The 19,219-nt window shown below is 41.3% G+C and overlaps 2 protein-coding genes across 2 annotated transcripts in view; one reads left to right on the top strand and one right to left on the bottom strand.

Moving 5' to 3' along the window:
* The window catches only part of LOC128148325 (probable acyl-CoA dehydrogenase 6), a 93,813-nt gene extending 86,163 nt beyond the window's left edge, over positions 1-7,650 (top strand). The window contains exon 9 of the mRNA XM_052802035.1: positions 6,794-7,650. Within this exon, the coding sequence (XP_052657995.1) occupies positions 6,794-6,884 (91 nt within the window). The 3' untranslated portion in view covers positions 6,885-7,650. The remainder of the gene's footprint in view (positions 1-6,793) is intronic.
* Positions 7,651-10,554: 2,904 nt separating this feature from the next.
* Positions 10,555-18,408, bottom strand: BET1 (Bet1 golgi vesicular membrane trafficking protein). The gene is made up of 4 exons (XM_052802023.1): positions 18,199-18,408; positions 14,923-15,038; positions 12,384-12,440; positions 10,555-11,830 (listed from the first exon to the last, which is right to left on the bottom strand). The coding sequence occupies exons 1-4, from the start codon at positions 18,215-18,217 to the stop codon at positions 11,675-11,677; spliced, it is 348 nt and encodes a 115-aa protein (XP_052657983.1). The 5' UTR covers positions 18,218-18,408; the 3' UTR covers positions 10,555-11,674.
* Positions 18,409-19,219: the final 811 nt, after the last annotated feature.

Genomic DNA, 19,219 nt, shown 5'->3' with positions numbered 1-19,219 from the left:
TTGATAGCAGTCTCCACCTGATTAGTCACACCAGGTACCGTGTGAGATATGCATATGAGAGATGTAGCTACTTCCAGCAAGTTGTTAGATCATTAAAATGGTACAGAGGCCTTTTTGCAAATGAATTGAAGTCCCTTCAAATTTTACCATATATCTACTTAGAGCAAAATTCTCTCTAAGCGAACAGTTTTCTTGGCAGCTGTTAGGAAAATTCTGGCCTCAGTGTCTTATATTCTGTAGAAGGACCAAAATGGAACTAGCATTTTCTTGCAGTAACAGATTTCAGTTCAGCCCTTATATATATGATAACTAATCAAAGGTTAGCAAAATCAGCTAGTGGTTCAGTTAGTTGAAAGTTTTGGTAAATGTTTTTGTGTAAAGTGAGAGCAAAACACTTGAAAAAAAATCTGTAAAAAGCTTGTTTCTTTTTAGTAGATTGAATTACTTTTTCTATTGTTCATAAACTGCTCTTAAAAAGAATGCCATTGTGGTAGGTCAGAAAGATCCTCAGTCTTTTTTGATTTGTGGATTCCTGAAATTTTCTGGTGAAGGTACAGACAGCTATATGGTGGTGGCTTTAAGCCAGCTGTCAATATAATGGTTTTTATTAGTTATTTTTTTCACAGCCTCTTTATTAGCAGCTAATGGTCCGTGGTGATGCAGATGCTAAAAGCTACTGCAGTAGGCACTCTGAATAAAATGAATCCTTGTCTTGAAGCGCTTACTGTCAGTGTAGTAATGTGTACAGATTAATGTGCATGTGCTTTTATATAGCTTTAATTTGTCTTTAGATTTCCTAGCCCAGTATATTATTGCTAACTGTGGGCAGGGCTTTTCTATGTGAATTCCAGAGTGGTTTCTAAGTACACCAGCACAGTCACATTTTTCCTGAGAAGAAATCCAGAGTATTTCCTATTGGTATTAACTGTGTCAGCTGGCTAAAGGAATATATCTTTCTGCCTCTAAAACAAACACTGGTATAAATGAGGCTAAAGGTGGTGTGATATTTATACTCTAAAATTTTTCTGTGAATCAGTGAAATTTCCATTGAGTAACCATAAGCTCCAGAAAGAGAGAAGAATAGTATTACCTAAATAAACAGTTACAGGTTCAAGTCAGAATCTGTTAATCTGTAATGATAAGCAAAGCAGCAACTTTCCTGAAGCCGTTCTTTTTTGTACAGCAGTCTGAGTATCCATTCATGTCACTGTGGTATTTGTCAAGTAGCAAGCAGCATAACTGCACAGCATGACATCTAGTTATAATGTACAAAGATTTTTATAGCATAATCCTTACCACGTTTCCAAGGAAATGTTAGTCTTCGACACCTGTTGGGCTGTTACGCCTCAAAGAGCACACAGCATAATGCATGGTTAGTGCATAAAGTCTTTGAATTTTAGTTATTAGTGTAGTAGGGGAGATAATAAACAGACCCGGCACAAAACTGTCTGCCAAATTACTTTATTCACATCTGTCATTTTAATCATTAGTCTTCTAAACTTTGTAGAACAACTGACTTTTCTAAAGTGCAGTATTCTCTAGAAGGCGTAAAGATAGCTGTTTCACCATGTAGGTGCCTACACTGGGCTGGTTTTATATATGCAAATGTCTCATTTTCAGTTGTAGGGATTCTGAGAAGGAGAAAGGGTTTGAAAAAAAGTTTTGAGCCCAAATATCAAAGGGTTTAATAGAAAAATACATGTCAATATAAAAAATAATAAGAGTGAACTTTCCAGACTCTACCTAACTCGTAGGATTCTGGAGCAGGAGAGCGCCAGACTGGAGTTGTGTTTGTTTATTTTTCTCTCCCTTGTATGAAATGCTTCAAAGACATCATGACTTAGGAGAAACCAATTATTGAACAAATCTACATGAAAACCCCAGGTTGTGAGAGATCACAGGGAGGAAAACTTTTTGTGGCAGTATATTGCAATTTTTTAGACTTCGTGAGTTTTAAAAAAATTCAGGTGGTGGTCTATATATTTTAATAGTAATTATGTACACTTCAGTTGTTATAGGAAGAATTTGTCTGGCCTTCTTAAAAAAGTTTGGGGTTTTTTTTAAATTAAGATTGTTTCTAAGTACTAAACACTGTGCCTAACTGCTGCCAGTTCTTACAAGTTTTACTCTTGTGGGGTGTGATGCGGCGAATGCTACCATTTCTTTACTTGCTGCATTGTGAAAGACTCAAGAAAGCAGTACGAAAAATATTGATTGACTGCTCATGTGAAATAGATAAAAGTGTAAATAGCATTGTAAATGCACATAGCTGCATAAGAAAAACATTTCTTTTTTTTCCCCTCAACTGTCACCTAGATACTGCAATATGAAGTTTTATTTGTAATTCAGGATAGTTAAAAATCAAACTTCTATATAGTTTTAAGTGGATTTTTTTTTAATAAGTAATGCATTTCCTTCTAAATTATTTTTGTATTCCTCACATGTTTAAAAAGTCAATTGAAATATTTTATTTGGGTTCATTCTTTATTTCATTTTTTGTATTCTTTCATTCTTCACAAAGCATGTCTAAACTAGAATGAGTCTAGACAATTGGGGGTTTTTTTATCAGTCTTTGTCATAATCACAATTTATGGTTGTACGAAGCGAAACCTATCAATTTCTGCTGACAAAAACAATTTGCTTTGAAGTCAGTAGCTAACTGTTGGGACAAGACTTAATAACAATTCCTCAGTCATCTGTGAAAGCAAATCCGCAGTTTCAACCTTTTTCTGCAGAGGTTTTGAGACAGATGCCTGTCCTTGGTTGACTTTTATGAGTACCTCAAAAGGGAATTTAGGAGATAAAGCACATGATGTCTAGCTCTAATATGGCAAATCAAAGTAGGTAACTGTACAGTGATGACTTTAAAGTGGAGCTATGCTCCAGAGCAGGGCAGGGTGATGCCCACTCCTGCTCAGCTGTCCCTTCAAAATGCCCCTTAGGGGAAACGGGCAGCGCCATGCGAACGGGCAGGCACGGCTGCTGGTGCCTGGGCTGTGCCAGCCTGGCCAGAGGCCTGCCGCACTGGGTGGTATCAGCTCAAACTTCTCCCTCTAGATCAGAGGCTCCTTTAGATGCTGCTTAATTTGGACAGCCTATAAGCACTCTAGCTGAGTCTGAAGATGGAAGAAGTCACAAAATATTAAACTTGACGGTACATCAATGTATTTTGTGGAGAAAAATCTTGCCCGTAATACAACTTTAAAATAGTAATTGTGAGAAAAAGGGGTAAATGTTTTGTAATCAAGTGCAATTTGTGCTGAAAGGAAGCAGTGTATAAATGGCTTTCTGGGAAGCAGTGATACTCCAAGCCACATAAACCGTGGGAAGGATTTACCAATAGCCTCCTAACCAGGGAAGCAGGGAGCAGCATCTCTGAGGGACCGCTGCCATGAAGCCAGGCTGCTAAGGAAAACCAGAGTCACCAAAACTTGCTTTCTTCCCCACGTCTGACCAGCACTGACCACTGCTGGAAAAGGGAAAGAAAATGACTTTGTTTATTTTCTCAGGACTTTAAAGTTATGTGAAGACATCTGTATTGAAGATAGATAGTGCAGCTGGCTCCTCTCAGGGTGTTTGTGAAAAGAAAGGGCTTTCTAGATCCCAACGCCATATGGCTTTCAAGAGGAAAATGTAGCATAGAGTGGCTCCCTGAGCAGGCACAGCTTCTCGGCTGCAGGTAGTAAATGGTGGTGGGATGCACAACTGCAAAGACCATCACATTGTATCAGCTTGAGGCTACAGACAGATGTAGCATGCCATTAGCTCCAGCCTTAGCACCTGTATAGCATGTTACAAGGTCAAAAGCTTTCCTCGCGCTGTGAGGTAGGTACCTGTCCCTACTTTGTGGCTAGTGAAATCACATGCAAGGGAGAGCTCGGACTGGAGCAAGGACTCAGCCCTGATTTTCAGGATAACTGGGACCAAAAGGTTTACAGGCAGGGTGATGGACATGGCTTTGCTTGTGCAAAATCAAGGGCTGAATGGTGCTCTGGATGCAGAGGAGTCAACACCAGCCAAAAGAAGAATATTAAACTGAAGGACTATACTGGATTATACTACTCAGGAACACATTCAGGCTGTAAATAAGAGGGTTCCTAATCATTAGAACAACTTTGTTATGTGACAGCCTTCAAATTAGGATAGTCTAAGATTAAAGGGACCTTGTTTTTTCTCCTTGAAGCAGTGCTCGATACATTTCTGAAGGAGGTTATATGATGGAGATGGGAAACTTGATTTGACAACATGGAGGGTCCTTTTTGTTCCTTTTGCTGCCTAATAGGAAATTATTGATAACTTGGATTGAGTTGGATGGGTGCGAAGGGCTCCTCACCCTCCCTCGTAAGCGCAGTTTTTTAAAACAGCTTTGAAATTATTTATGTTTTTTTGAATCCATCAAAAAGTGGATTGCTTTTTAACATTTACATCTCTTGATTTGGTTGAGTAGAATAAGTCTTATAATCTACAGTGGATGTTTCAGATGCATGGGATTTCCTGAATGAGAGGAAACTCTTTGCAGGGAGTGTTTTAGGAGGGGCAGAACACAATGGTCAGGATTTATCTCTTTCATCAGGCAAACTCCCACTCTCTAAGGAAAACAGCATTCAACAAGCAGCTAGAGGTTTGGTCCCTCAAAATGACACCTTTACATAACTGTATGGTGCATTGCAGGCTGGTTCCTCACTGTCCTTGGTCAGGGCGAAGCCATCACAGGTTGGTGCTCACCTCAGCAGGGCTGCAGGTAGTGCAGGACGTGCTGCTCTGTCCCAGGGGCAGCGACAAGGCGATGAAGAAATCAGAAAGCAGAGTGTTGCTGTGGCAGATCAAAGGCATTCCAGGGGTAGCCTACCTAAAGCAGTAACGTTCTAATATTTATATATATTAAAATATTTATATGCTGTATTAATAATGCATTATTGATATAATATAAACTATCAGACCATAAACTTACAATAAATAGCTGATACACAAGCTTACTTTACTATGTCATCTTCCCCAGCTTCCTCCCAGAGTTCCTGGCAGCATAGTTAGTCCTGTGGTTTTGTTTTCTTAGGCTGAAAGAAAGTGTCTTTCCCAGAAGGGGACTGCTAGATTAAAACCATTTGAGTCCTTTGTTATCTCGATCCTCTTAAACTAGGTGAAACCTTCTGTCCTGTCTCCCCAGGGGAGAGACTGGCATTAGTCATCTGCCTCTACATTCTGTAGGAAATATTCCTTATCTCACCCATAGAGACAAAATTACAACCACCAGCAATTTTGTAAAAACACACACACACACTTACACACAAAACATACGTGAAAGGTGTTTTGGTTTTTTAAAACATGTATTTATATGTGATAGCCTGACATGTCTGTCACACACCACCAAACCACTGCCTATTTATAACTTCATATAAACAAGCCACATGTGTCCAGGATTCCTGCTGCAAATGGAGGATTTTTATCAGCATCACAGAGGAGTTCTGAGGATTAATTACTTACTGTTGCTACAGTGCTGTGAAGATGCAAGATGCTAAGCACTGGCAGGGGCTTTCTGCAGCTCGAAAAAGCAGATAGCACCATAGCACGAAGAACAAGTAATCTACCATTGTTCCAGCTCTGCTGCCTTCAACAAGGCCCATAGGAAGATAGGGAATCTTCAGGTTATTGAATTAAGTAGAGGTAGTTTAGCAGAACTGTCTCAGTGGTTTGGGGTTTTTTTTCTTCTCCCCAAAGGAGAAAATAAATTTCTGAAGAAAACTGCTTAAGGTTGCAGTAGTTTGCAATGTGGCCAGCACAAGGAACTTAGGCAATACTGTTAGGGATGACTCAGTGATATTAATGGCAGTTTTTAAATGAGTGTGATTGGAAATATCAAATCAAAAGTAAATATGCTTAGAGCAACCATTCATTTAAAGCAGAGAAGCTTTGTATACTAGGTAATACTATACTACTATATAATACTATACTATAATACTATATAATACTAATACAGATTATGCCAGATCTCACATAGCCATTAGGGAGACCAGGATGCTTGTTGGTTAAAAAACTTGAATGAAAATTGTACTTTCTCCATACAATTCTCCAGTACTTCATGTACTGATTGACTAATATTCTTTTTACCACGCAGTTAGGGGAAGTTAAATGCTGCAACACTTTTTGCTGCTGGCCCTCCGAAAGCTCCCTCTCCTCCTAAAATTCAACTGCAGGCTTAGGCACCTACAGCTTTGGCAAAGGAACAGCAGGGATGTTGCGGGAAGTATTGCAGACCATCTCACCAGGAGGAGGCAGCAGATGAGGTGTTCTGCAGACAACTGGCATTAGTATGTGACGTGTAGGTAATTTGAGCAGGCAGTCCAGCAGAAAACCTTGGGAAGGGCCTGTGATGCTTTCTATGCCAGTCCGAAGTGGTAAGACCTAAACAGAAGTCTGTATGGAGTTCAGCTGCAGGAGCTCTAGCTGGCCTTAAGCAGGGGCAGTTGTATGCTAGGAGAGGTTTTAACTTATTTCAAGATGAAAATACAGCGCTACACCAAGTTAAGGTTATTTTTTAAAGAATCTGAAAATTGGACGTGCCAAATTGTATCTTAAGCCTTTCGATTTTGAATTACCAACATCCCTGTACACAAAAGGGTATTTATGGTGCTGACAACAGATTTGTCCACAGGATGTACTTCTGTAAACAAGGGGTTTCAATATAATGAAAGCAGCTCCATAATAAATGCATAGAATAAATGGGTATGTTCAGTTCTGTACTTATTCCATCAGTATGGCATGCAAATGTCTAAATCTACTCTTTGTATTTCTACAGAGACTTGAGATTAATGTCAATAGGAGGTGGCACAGATGAAACCATGCTTTCCCTCATATGCAAATACATGGAAACACTTCCAAGCAAATGACGCATTTCCACTCTTCCTTGAAAATTAAGAAAGCAAGAGCATGGCTTGTACTGCACACTGAAAGTAACAGCCAGTACGTTTCAAGGGTAAAATAAGTAGAAAACGTAACAGTAATTTTGCCATTGAAATGCTTGTCAAGTTCTTTAACCATTGTCATTCTATGTGTTCTCCAATGTCAAATTTCTATTGATACAAAGCAGTCTGAAAGCATGTGGCCTCCTGCAAGATTTTTTTTCCATTATTTTTTCAGTGAGTTACTGCTTTGGGGAGTCTAGTGATCCACACTAAGCACCCAGCAAAAATGTCTTCTTTAATCAAGGTGTATCTACATTTTAGAGCATCTAAGCTGCCAGCTAAGAAACAGAACTTCCATATGGATACAGCTATGATTTCACTAGTAGCTTAATCTTATTTCAGTGTAGCTTTGCTTTCGAGATCAATAATTAAGGCACAAATTATTCCCTGCCATAATAAAACACTGGACCAGTGATTTTGCTCTCAATTACAAGTACCTTCCCTATCTTTCGCTTTTAGCAAGTACTCATCAAAATGAGCTCTGTCATCTTTGCCAAGTTCACATTGACTTGTTCTACACTGTCATGGATGTTTGGTGATGGGAGTGGGGGTTGATTGTTATTTGTAGAATTCTCCAAACAACTGTTTAATTGTATCTCAAGCTTTTGGAGGCCTGAACTTCAGCCGTAAGGTGTCAAGGTTTGTGTGTAATTAAAGAAAAATATTAAAAATAAACACATTAATATGAAAATTGTGTGTAATTAACTCTTCCTAAAACAGCTATTTAAGCCAGAAGAGATGGCCTGTATTATTGCAAAAAAAAAAGCTTCTGTGGAATTGTCCTTGTAATCAAATGGAATGTCAATAAACATTTTCTAAGGAATCTCCATGATACTGCAAGGTTAAGTTTGATAGTTAAAAGATGATATTTCCTTCCACTTGGAAGTGATCTGCATGGTTGCTAGATAGAGTCTAAGTTACAGTAAACTGAGAAAAACAATATATAAATATTGTGTAAAAGTTACGTACAAAAGATTGCAAAAACAATAACAATTGCAGTATTCTTACATAGTTGCTATTAACCGCAACTTTGTAAAAGTACAATTAATGCTACTACTATTTTTCTATCATATCCACTATGTAGTGTATTTTATTCTACAAGGTCATACAATAGCATCCTGAAACCTTGCTAATTGTGAATTTTAAGTCCTGTCAGAGTAATACTTTTCTAACAGAAAATGACCAGTAAAGCAAGCACAGGTGCTGAAGAAAATTCTAAGGCTGCAATGCATGGTTCCCACCAATTGCCATTCCCCTTCCCTGAGTGAAGTATTCTCAAAGCAGTTTCACCTTTACATAAAGTCACCTTAACCATTCTAAGCAAACTTGCAGGATTCCAGTTCAGATTTTAAACTGAACATCAACCTTTTACTGGAATTGAAGAAAGGGAAATGTGCTGCATCCTGTAAAATAACATAAAACCATACAGAAATGTCACAGTTTTGACTATGTAACTTCCAGTTACATTTCAGACACATTCATGTTAAAAGAGTCTAATGGAGCTCTGTTTCAGCACTTTTAATTAAAAAAGCCCTTGTGTGTTTTCTAAGAAACATACAGATGTAGACAGTTGTTTGGAGGCTTCATATATTCCTTGTGCTTAAGATTTATCCCCATTTCCTGCCCTATTTAGACAACAGCAAAAAAAATTTTACAAACCTCCTTAAATGAAGAAACACAGAAAGGAAGACAGAGGCTTAAGATCTTATCATAGAATCATTTTGGTTGGAAAAGACCTTCAAGATCATCGAGTCCAACCATTAACCATGCCCTGGAGTACCCTGTCCACTCGCTTTTTGAATACCTCCAGGGATGGTGAATCAACCACTTCCCTGGGCAGCCCATTCCAATGTTTGACAACCCTCTCAGTAAAAAAATTTTTCCTAATATCTAACCTAAATCTCCCTTGCCTCAACTTGAGGCCATTTCCTCTTGTCCTATCTCCAGCCACCTGACAGAAGAGACCAACACCCACCTCACTACAACCCCCTTTCAGGTAGTTGTAGAGAGCAATAAGGTCTCCCCCAGCCTCCTCTTTTCTAGACTGAACAACCCCAGATCCCTCAGCCGCTCCTCATAAGACTTGTGCTTCCCCCCCCAATTCATTTCCCCTCACTCCTCCACACCACTGAAGAATGGGGGGAATGGGGGAAAAAGGAAGACAACCTCGTTCTTATTCTGCATTAACTACTTTTTAATCTGGTTTGACATTTAAAATGAAAATCCTGTTGGTTTTATACATGATCTGAAGGACTGGTAAAAAATTTTTACCAATATGTGCTCTGTAAGGAATTACTTAAGGCACCCTAGCATATTCTTCAGAACAAAGACAGGAACTCTAACGGCCATGTAACTAGCTGCATCTACCCATTTTTCTACTTTATATTAGGTAGGTAGTTAAAAACTTTTCCATTTATTGGTATGACAGATTAAATTGCAAAAAAAAAAAACCTCTAGAAATTGTTCAGATACTGTCATGGTTTAACCCCAGCCAGCAACTAAGCACCACGCAGCCACTCACTCCCCTCCCCGCCCCCCCCCCCCCAGTGGGATGGGGGAGAAAATCAGGAAAAGATTTTTTGAGATAAGAGCAGTTTAATAGAACAGAAAAGAAGAAACTAATAATGATAATACTAATAAAATGACAGCAGTAATAAAAAAATTGGAATATACAAATGCACAGTGCAATTGCTTACCACCTGCTGATCAACACCCAGTTAATCCCTGAGCAATGATTCCCCCCACCCCCACTCCCTCCAGTTTATGTACTGGACATGACATCCCATGGTATGGAATACCCCATTGGCCACTTTGGGTCAGCTGCCCTGGCTGTGTCCCCTCCCAACTTCTTGTGCCCCTCCAGCTTTCTCTCTGGCTGGGCATCAGAAGCTGAAAAATCCTTGACTTTAGACTAAACACTACTTACTTAGCAACAACTGAAAACATCAGTGTGTTACCAACATTCTTCTCATACCGAACTCAAAACATAGCACTGTACCAGCTACTAGGAAGACAATTAACTCTATCCCAGCTGCAACCAGGACAGATACCATGTTTAAGAGCCAGAAATGTACTTCTCAAAGATGATCTAACTGTCAGGGGAGCATGGTTGTCAAACGGATATCAGTAATTATCATCTCACTTGTTAGGTACCTTGCACTCCACTGTCTCATTAAAATTACAGAAGTGCATCAGTTTTGGATGGCAAGCTATATCCTCTTGACCAGCTTTGGGAATGCTGTACTGGTTTAACAAGCCTAGCAATTCTCATCTAAAGACAATGCATCATCCTGGTGTTAGTACTTAGATGTTATTTGTAGAAGTATTGTAGACCTTTTAACAAGCAAAGGTTAAACAGGCTAGAAATATTTGAGCTTTAATTACTTTTACACATTCTGTGTGTTCCGTATTAGGTGATTTACACATCATATTTCCATTATATATGAAATCTAACATGAAAGAAATGTAGCATACCCCTCCATTTCTTATTTTAATAGTGCTCCCCACACAAGTATAGCCCCTTAAATGCAGCACCATTTCCAAAAAATACACTGGTATTCTACAGTAGAAAAGAATGTATACAAACAGCACTAGCTAGAATACTACAGGACACTTTATTTGTCAGTTCATAATTAGTTATTAATTGTAACACATTACACAGTATTTCTAGAAAAGTTTTTCAAAAACTGTAGATACAACTCCAATATCTAGGAAACTTAATTTTTTGAATGTTAAACTCAGCAATGTAATAGCTTCAACTATTAGAAACTATCTGGTGAGCCAAAGCCAAGTCTTCAAAATAAAACACCTTAATATGACAGCACCTCCAAGAGGTGAATCATAATATACTTTAATATAAAATTCAAAATATCTGACCTCATGTTTCAGACATCATGCAGTGTAAATTTAGGGATCATCACAGATTGAGAAGTAAACTTATTAATAGTAAAAGTTTAGTGATTCAATGGAATCATTAAGTTTTAGATACTTTAAATATAAAGAAAACATTTGTACTGTGTCCATATTGGTTGATCCCAATGACCAAAGGCATTTGCTTAAAAGAGCAGATGTGTAAGCATGATTTGTCACATTTAAATAACGATTTAAAAAAAAAAAACAATCCAGTTTTAAGTAACTTCTCCCCAAAATACACAGTTTAAGCTACTTAAACACATGCACTGTAAGACCTATCCACAAAAATAATTTTTGGGGGTACCACTATTACATTTGTTAGCTTCAGGCCAGTCTTTTAGAAATCCACAGATAAAACCAGTATAGGAAGATCCAAGTATTCTTCATGCTTTTGCAACCTAGAAATTACTGTATGCCTGAAACTGGAGCTCTAATTTAGAGCATGGCCCAGAACAAAAAGCAGAATGAAAGAGAAAGCCTTGTAATTCTGTAATTACTTCATATCCAAACAACCATTATTTTCTGTATTTTTTTTTTATTAATTCAAAAAACTATTTTCCCCTAAAAAAGCAACCTACTATGCTAGCAGTTTCTGCATATTTACAAATAATCCCCCCAAAACAGGGGATGATGGGAAAAATTCTGATACATTAAGAAAACTATATATAACATTGCATTAATAGTTAATGCAATTTACAACAATTTCACTGTTTTATCAATAGAATATGCCACTTTAGATCAATGTCTTCATTAAGACTGCTTTATAGTTGAAATTACACAATTTAAACCAAAGGTAACATGCATCACCTCAGTTTAATAATCCAGTATATTACAAAAAAAACAAACAATGCAAAGAGCATCATGTAGCATAACAGCTTTGTCTGGCTTCCTCTGGAGAGTGTTCTCAGTCTGCCCATAGTTGCACCTAGAAGTCCACCCGTAGAGTCAAAATCGTTATCCTACATTTAAAAAAAAAAACCAACACACAAAACAACAAAAAACATGTTACTCTGAGAAAAGAACCCCTAAAGCTTGCTAAGTGTAGTTTTTCCTGTTTTTTCAAATTTTCCAACACTAAGATTATTTCAGATGCATTTTCTGAAAATTAGCCAGGAAAAACTTTCACCCATCTACCCAGAGATACTTTTTTCCCCCCAAGCCAAAGCAAAATATAAGCAAAAAAGGCATTTCTGACTTCGCTATCTTTTGCTTCACTCTTCTATTTTTAAATACAATTAAATATAAAACTGCCTTTTTAATAATACTATACATTTGCTAATTGAAAACAAATAGTCGTATCTGAAGTATAAAGACCTTGCTTGTGCCTTGGAAGTAATGCATTTGCACATCTATCTTTTTGAACAGAAATATTGCTGCTGAAATAGTCACACAGTCAACAATAAGTTGTCAACATTTTAATACAAATGTTCATACTAAAAGAAGGAATGCTTTACATTACTAACTTCTTAATCCTGCCCCATATTTGAAGAAAGTTAGTGACTAAATACTTACCATTTCTGATAACATTTTATTTTGGTTTTTAACTTCTGTTCCAATCTCAATGGAAAGCTATTAAAAAAACCAAAAAGTCATCAGCTACACATAGATTATATACATAGATTAGAGAAACCAGTCTAATACGCATGACATGACTAGCATTTCCCCAGCTAAAATGTGAAACCAGTACCTGGTATTTTCAAAAAAACAAAATAACATGCACAGTATTCTGTCAGTAACCCTTAGGAGAGCCTTGGCTTAAAAGCAGCTCCAAAGTGAAACAGGGGAGAACCCACAGAGGCTTCTTAGCAGCTCTTCCTTAGTAACAGTTCTTATCAGCACACTGACCTTGAACAACCAGCTGAACTCCTACAAGGGAGGGAAACGTGCTCCAGGCCCCCATGCTTCGGATTAGCCAAAACTCATGTGTTTTTTGTGACACAAACTAAATCTCATTATTTCTTACTGCTGCATTTCACTGCAATCTATAATCAAGTCAAGAGTGGATATGATTTTACATGAGGCTTCTAGGAAGATTATCTGAAGACTATTCCATACTCCAAGATTATTACATTGCACTAAAAGATGCAAAGGCTTGAAAGAGCACACATTCTACTCCATGGGGCACTATCAACTGCACTGTTGACACACTGATTTTGAAGTGTAACATACCAGAGAAGGAGACCAGAAATGAAATTCTATAACAAAGGTCAAAGCTTTTTCTACCCCTTAACTTATTCTAAATTATTATTCTAAACCTAAGGTTTTAGATACTATTTGAGGCTAAACAAATAACTCCTAAGCAGTAGCATTAGCAATAGGACTTCAGATGAGTTTGGCCCTAAGAATTCATTGGCTTGTACTACATATATAGAAACAGCACCTATTGCTAAGAATGTATTTTACAAAATCTTAAGTTGTTAAGAAAAATACACCCACACAATTTTAATCATAGAGCTGTCTTTCAGTTAGACTTGCTTGATATAAGTCCTCAATCTCTGGAAGGAATCAGAATCATTAAAACAAACGTCTCTTTCAGACGATATTAGCACACTATTTCTAAGAGCTGTTTTCACATTACAGATTTATCTGGAGATACAGCAGAAACTGATGAGCCACAATGATAACACCAAAAAGACATAGTCCATTTTCTTAAATGAGACAGTTTACTGACCTAAACTCAAAGTTTCTAGTTTCTGCAGGGACAATAATTCATTCTGTAGGACAGTAAGCCGTAATGCCACAGCTGTCCAAGATAAGCAAAAAAGGACACCTCTAGCTTAAAAATCTAATTAAAAGGACAAATCAGTTATACAAATGAATGATTGTGCATTTTGGCTGACAATAACTCTTCCTTGTATTTGTATTGGGTTTGTGTGGCAAGGTTTTGGTAGCAGGGGGGGCTACAGGGGTGGCTTCTATGAGAAGCTGCTGGAAGCTTCTCCTGTGTCTGATAGCGCCAGTGCCAGCCGGCTCCAAGACAGACCCACTGCTGGCCAAGGCCGAGCCCATCAGTGATGGTGGTAGCGCCTCTGGGATAACAGATTTAAGAAGGGGAGAAAAACCTGCGCAACTGCATCCGGAGAGAGAAGTGAGAATATGCGAGAGAAACAACCCTGCAGACACCAAGATCAGTGAAGAAGGAGGGGGAGGAGGTGCTTCAGGAGCCGGAGCAGAGATTCCCCTGCAGCCCATAAAGGTCCATGGTGGAGCAGATATCCACCTGCAGCCCGTGGAGTACCCCACGCCGGAGCAGGTGGATGCCCGAAGGAGGCTGTGACCCCGTGGGAAGCCCACGCTGGAGCAGGCTCCTGGCAGGAACTGTGGGCCCGTGGAGAGAGGAGCCCACGCTGGAGCAGGTTTGCTGGCAGGACTTGTGACCCCGTGGGGGACCCATGCTGGAGCAGTCTTTTCCTGAAGGACTGCACCCCGTGGAAGGGACCCATGCTGGAGCAGTTCGTGAAGAACTGCAGCCTGTGGGAAGGACTCACGTTGGAGAAGTTCGTGGAGGACTGTCTCCCGTGGGAGGGACCCCACGCTGGAGCAGGGGAAGAGTGAGGAGTCCTCCCCCTGAGGACAAAGGAGCAGCAGAAACAACGTGTGATGAACTGACTGCAACCTCCATTCCCCGTCCCCCTGTGCTGCTGCAGGGGAGGACGTAGAGAAAATCGGGAGTGAAGTTGTGCCCAGGAAGAAGGGAGGTGTGGGCAGAAGGTGTTTTAAGATTTAGTTTTTATTTCTCATTATCCTACTCTGATTTGACTGGTAATAAATTACGCTAATTTCCCCAAGTTGAGTCTGTTTTGCCCATGATGCTAATTGGTGAGTGATCTCTCCCTGTCCTTATCTCCATCCACGAGATTTCGTTATATTTTCTCTCTCCTGTCCAGTTGAGGAGGGGGAGTGATAGCAGGGCTTTGGTGGGCACCTGGCATCCAGCTAGGATCAACCCACCACAGTATTAAATTTATCTTTAAAACTAAGTCTACTGCTTCACTGGTCCATATAATTTAATTCAATAAACGTGACGATACCGCTATAATTAAATACTTACTGATTTAATGGCACTGACTTTTGTACGCAGACTTTCTGTTAACCTCTCATTTTCTTCTTCGTAAACACTGTATCCACTATTGGTATAGCCATAGTTACCAGCAGGTGCTCCATCGCCTATAAACACAATAGTCAGTAGTTACAGACAGAACACACCACTGGAGCAAGTGCTCTTCACATGTTGAAAAGCACTCTTTCAGTTTAAAAGTGCATTTCCTTAATGTCACCCTTGGCAATCGGGAAGAGGCACTGCATGTTCCTGAGACACAGATTCAACCTTTGGCAAACATGTAAGTTATCTTTCAATATGCAAATCAAAGAAGGAAAATTGAGGAATGGCTGTAATGTAATACTATCAAATTTTTCCCCAGATAGTGTTTTCAGATGACTTCTATGGAAATCAACCTAGGCATTACATGGAGATGTGGAGGAAGCATTGAGGCCACTACACAGAGTGGTAAACCTCACCAATAATAGGAAAGTTGAGATCATTCTCTAACAAATACAAATACCACTTCATCACACATTTAAAGGAGAGATCACATGCACTTAAAGGAGAGAGCATACTCTGATCCTTACACATGTTTCTCTACAAACGAGACCTCAGACCAGAAGCCAGGCCTCTGACCAGAACACTGCCATTTCTGCCACCATTCTGCAGTTCTATTCTCACTCCCGCCTTTGCTTTTTGGGCAATGGAGCTTCAGGACTGTTACCCAGACAACTGACCCAGCAGAGTACGTAGGGCAGAAGGGAATGAAAGCTCCTCAGCTCCACACATTCACTTCCTCCAGCCTCTAATAAAGATCTCCTACAGACAGCAGCTGGACAGCAGCATGGGCACAAGAGAATTAAAGCTGTCCAGTCTAGACAAAAATCAGTCTTAGACCTCAAACCTAAGATTTGAAACCAAAGAAGAGAGGCCAAGACTGAGAAAGGCAAACAGAAAAGAACTATTATAAGCTTTGTGATAAAGATCCTACTAGATTAATTCAACTAACAAACCAGTTATAACTTTAATCAATATTTATATGGCTAGTCAGAATGCCACACTAAAATTGCCTGAATGCCTTTGGTTAACTCCTCTTCAACGCACTTTAAAGATTTTTGTGTTTGGGTGCCTTTTATCTTTTTGAGGAAAAAGGGAGAGAAGAGAGACACCAACTACATTCACAGATAAAGCTCTGTCTCAAACAGTTTCATTGTGTGCTTGGCATACATAATATTAAGATTTTAAAAGAGAGAATTACAATGCTACTTTGACAACAGGTATCATTTTATATTAAACCATAAAGCTGTTCTTTAAACCTAAGTAATGACACTTTTTTTTAGTTTGTACTTGTAAATTGTTTTAATGTTATTCTATAAGTTAAGCTAATGACAAATTCTCAACAAGACTGGGTGAAATGTGTGTTTCCATTTCATCCCACTGAGAGTCAAGAAGGTTTTTTTCCCCCACCTACATCAAAAGTACCAATGCCAAATACAGAAAGTTGACTAAAATGACATCATTTAGAGAGTCAGGGTTGTTCTCACTGTGTCTTATTTTACAAATGCATCTAATTATAGTACTTCCTACCAAGCAATGCACCATTTTGAATAAGTTTATAAGTTAATATACCACATAGCTTCAGGCCAAAATACCATAACTATGATTCTTACGTAGACTGTGACATAGCAGATATGAAGAACTGCCCCAAAGCTTTTAAACAGGCACAGCTGCTTATGTATATGGAATAGAAAGCACAGTGAAGAAGCCTGGCTACAACTGTTTACAGGAAGGACAGAAACTTCAGCATGGCAGTTCTGTGGGCTGTCTTGCAACACAGCTCATTGACATGTAATACGGACATGACCATAACATAATCGCAGGCTAAAAAAGAAGTACCAGGTAGCTGGTGGCAACTGCAGAAGTGTTGGTGCCCAGCTTCTATTTCCAGCCTACTAAATAAAAAGTAACTCCGGACTGACAGTTGAAATGTCAAGGCAAAGCAGCGAATTTTACTGCAGCTGAAAACAGACATTTAAGTCTTCTGCTTTACCTGCCAGCAGATTTTTTTAAGTAGTTTCAGGATGTGCCTTAAGGCACTGTTTGTCAGAGACATGCTAAAAGAAGGCATGCTCTTTCCCCTGCGCTCCTTCCATAAACATCCATCGCTTCACTTTTTCAGAAGCAGCACACTGAGCTGGATGGCCTTCAGTCTAACCCCTCTCAGTTCATAGCCAAGAGCAAGCTGTTAGTCTGTCAAAGAACAGGATAGAAGACCTAAGCATTATCAAATGCCTACCTTTTTGTGATAAGCATCCCAACACCTCTCTTGATCTAGTAAGAAGTGTATCCAAGACTTGTTTTATCTTGTGAAAATACTATTACACAACACACATCAGAAGTGTAGAAGTAAATCTAGGGTGGTGTTACAGACACACCTGGTTTAGCCATATGGCATTTATCACCTCCTAAATACTCACTTTCTAGGAAGAAGTACCAGAACTCAGTCATAAACTTCTGAGGCATAAACATTACCTAAGCTTTACAGTGAGGTCACAGCACCTACCTGGTTCTAGAACATGACATGGGAGTTCAAAGTTTCTTTATAGTCATCAGTGTGACAGCTGGTTGAAAAATGAGGCCTAAGCTTCTCAAAATACTCAACAGAAACTCTGCAGAGATTTCTGCATTTGCACCAGATTATATTTGTAATAAATTGACAATAGTTGGGGTTCCCCCCCAAACATAGCAGGAAAACACACAGAAGTACCAAAATTAAAAAACAACTCCGAATTTGGAAAGGACATGCCTCAAACCAACACTCCGTGAGAACTATTCATGAACGCAGTTAACGACAAATACCAGCGCTCCTCTGTAAATCCAGCTGAGCTAGAAAGGAAAGGGAGACAGAGGCGCGGGCAACGGCTCTTCCCACGCGAACCTCCCGGGCTCTGCTGCAACCCTACACCACCGGCACAGCCCCTCCCACGCAGAGGGACCCCCCCCCCCACCCCCGAAGCCCCCACCCGGGGACGGGTCGGGCCTTGCCCCGTCGGCTCTCGGCAGCGGCTCCCACAGGCCCGGGCACGGCCTGCCCCGGCCCGCTCCGCCGAGCTTTTCACCGCCTCTCCCTCTCCGTTTAACCCTCCAGCACCAGCCGAGGGGGGGCCGCGCAGCCGCTGCCCACCGCCGAAGCCACGCCAGGCCGGGCGGGGCGGGGTGGGCGCCGCGGCCCGGCCCGCTGGGCGGCTGCAGGCCCCGCCGCCGAGGACCGCCCGCCGCGCTTACCCAGCCCCGCGCGCCTCATGGCTGTGCCCGGAGCTGCCGAGGGAGGAGGCGGAGGATGGGAGCGGCTCCCGCGCCCACAGCGCCCGAGGGAAGCGGGGCTCGGCGGGGCGGCCGCGGCCCGGCTCTGGCTCCCGCTCCGGCCCAGCCGCCCGGCTCATTCACCCGGCGAGCGCCACGACAGCGCTCCGCGCCGCGCAGCCCGCTGGGTACGGCGAGCTCCGGCGGGGCGGGGAGGCCCGCGCGGGGGCTGACGGGTGCTGTAGTTCCACGCCAAAGGCGGGGCGGGGAGGGGCGGCGGCGCCGCTGAGGAGAGGCGAGGCCCGGCCCGGCCCGGCCCGGCCCGGCCCCGCCCCGGCGGCGGTGGGCGGGCTGGGGACGTGTCCCTGACAGATGCCGTCCAGCTCAGAGCCTCGAGCTCCTGCAGCCCCGGGGGGCACCAGTCCTCCGGGCTGGAGCACGGTGTCCCCGCAGCAGTCTGAGGCGTCGAACCAGCGTGGCGTTCGTCAGGGGACAGCGTGACAGGCCGTTCGGCCCAGGCACTGCCCCTGTGCCCGGCTGGCCCCGAAAATGGCGTGGTGTACTAGAAGCGTACGCTTCAGGGGAGCGGGACTGTGGGACGGCGTTTTCGGGAGGCAGACGAAGGCGTCAGGGTAGCACGGCGGGGGAGCCTGGCCGCCGGCTGGAGCGAGGGCCGGCAGAGCAGCTTGCTCCCCCCACAGCCACCGCCCCGCGGCTTCAGAGGAGCAAGTTCTATTAAATGTAACCAGTCGCGAATTTACTCAATACACTACCTGTTTCAGCTTGCATTAAACTTTTAAGAATTGATCCTGAAAGGCAAAAAGAATCTCGGCTTTCATTTCAGGACGCCATCAGTACGTTATCATTTTATGGTTTGAAAAAGAAAGATTCTCAGCGGTTGTCTTGTAACAGACAGTCAAAAAATTAAAATTCAGTGCTGAATGGAGCTTTACCACCTTTTTTTTTTTTTCCCACTGCCTGTTTAGAAGTAGCAGGAATGCTA

The sequence above is a fragment of the Harpia harpyja genome, chromosome 1, assembly GCF_026419915.1.
Source record: "Harpia harpyja isolate bHarHar1 chromosome 1, bHarHar1 primary haplotype, whole genome shotgun sequence".
In the NCBI taxonomy this organism is placed as follows: domain Eukaryota; kingdom Metazoa; phylum Chordata; class Aves; order Accipitriformes; family Accipitridae; genus Harpia; species Harpia harpyja.
This window is presented reverse-complemented; position numbering and strand designations above follow the sequence as displayed.

Excerpts from the sequence above, each read along its gene's own strand:
- BET1 (XM_052802023.1), bottom strand. Across the intron at positions 12,441-14,922 it reads AAGTCAGTGCCATTAAATCA|CTTTCCATTGAGATTGGAAC; the intron begins GTAAGTATTTAA and ends TTTTTTTAATAG. Across the intron at positions 11,831-12,383 it reads ATAAAATGTTATCAGAAATG|GATAACGATTTTGACTCTAC; the intron begins GTAAGTATTTAG and ends TTTTAAATGTAG.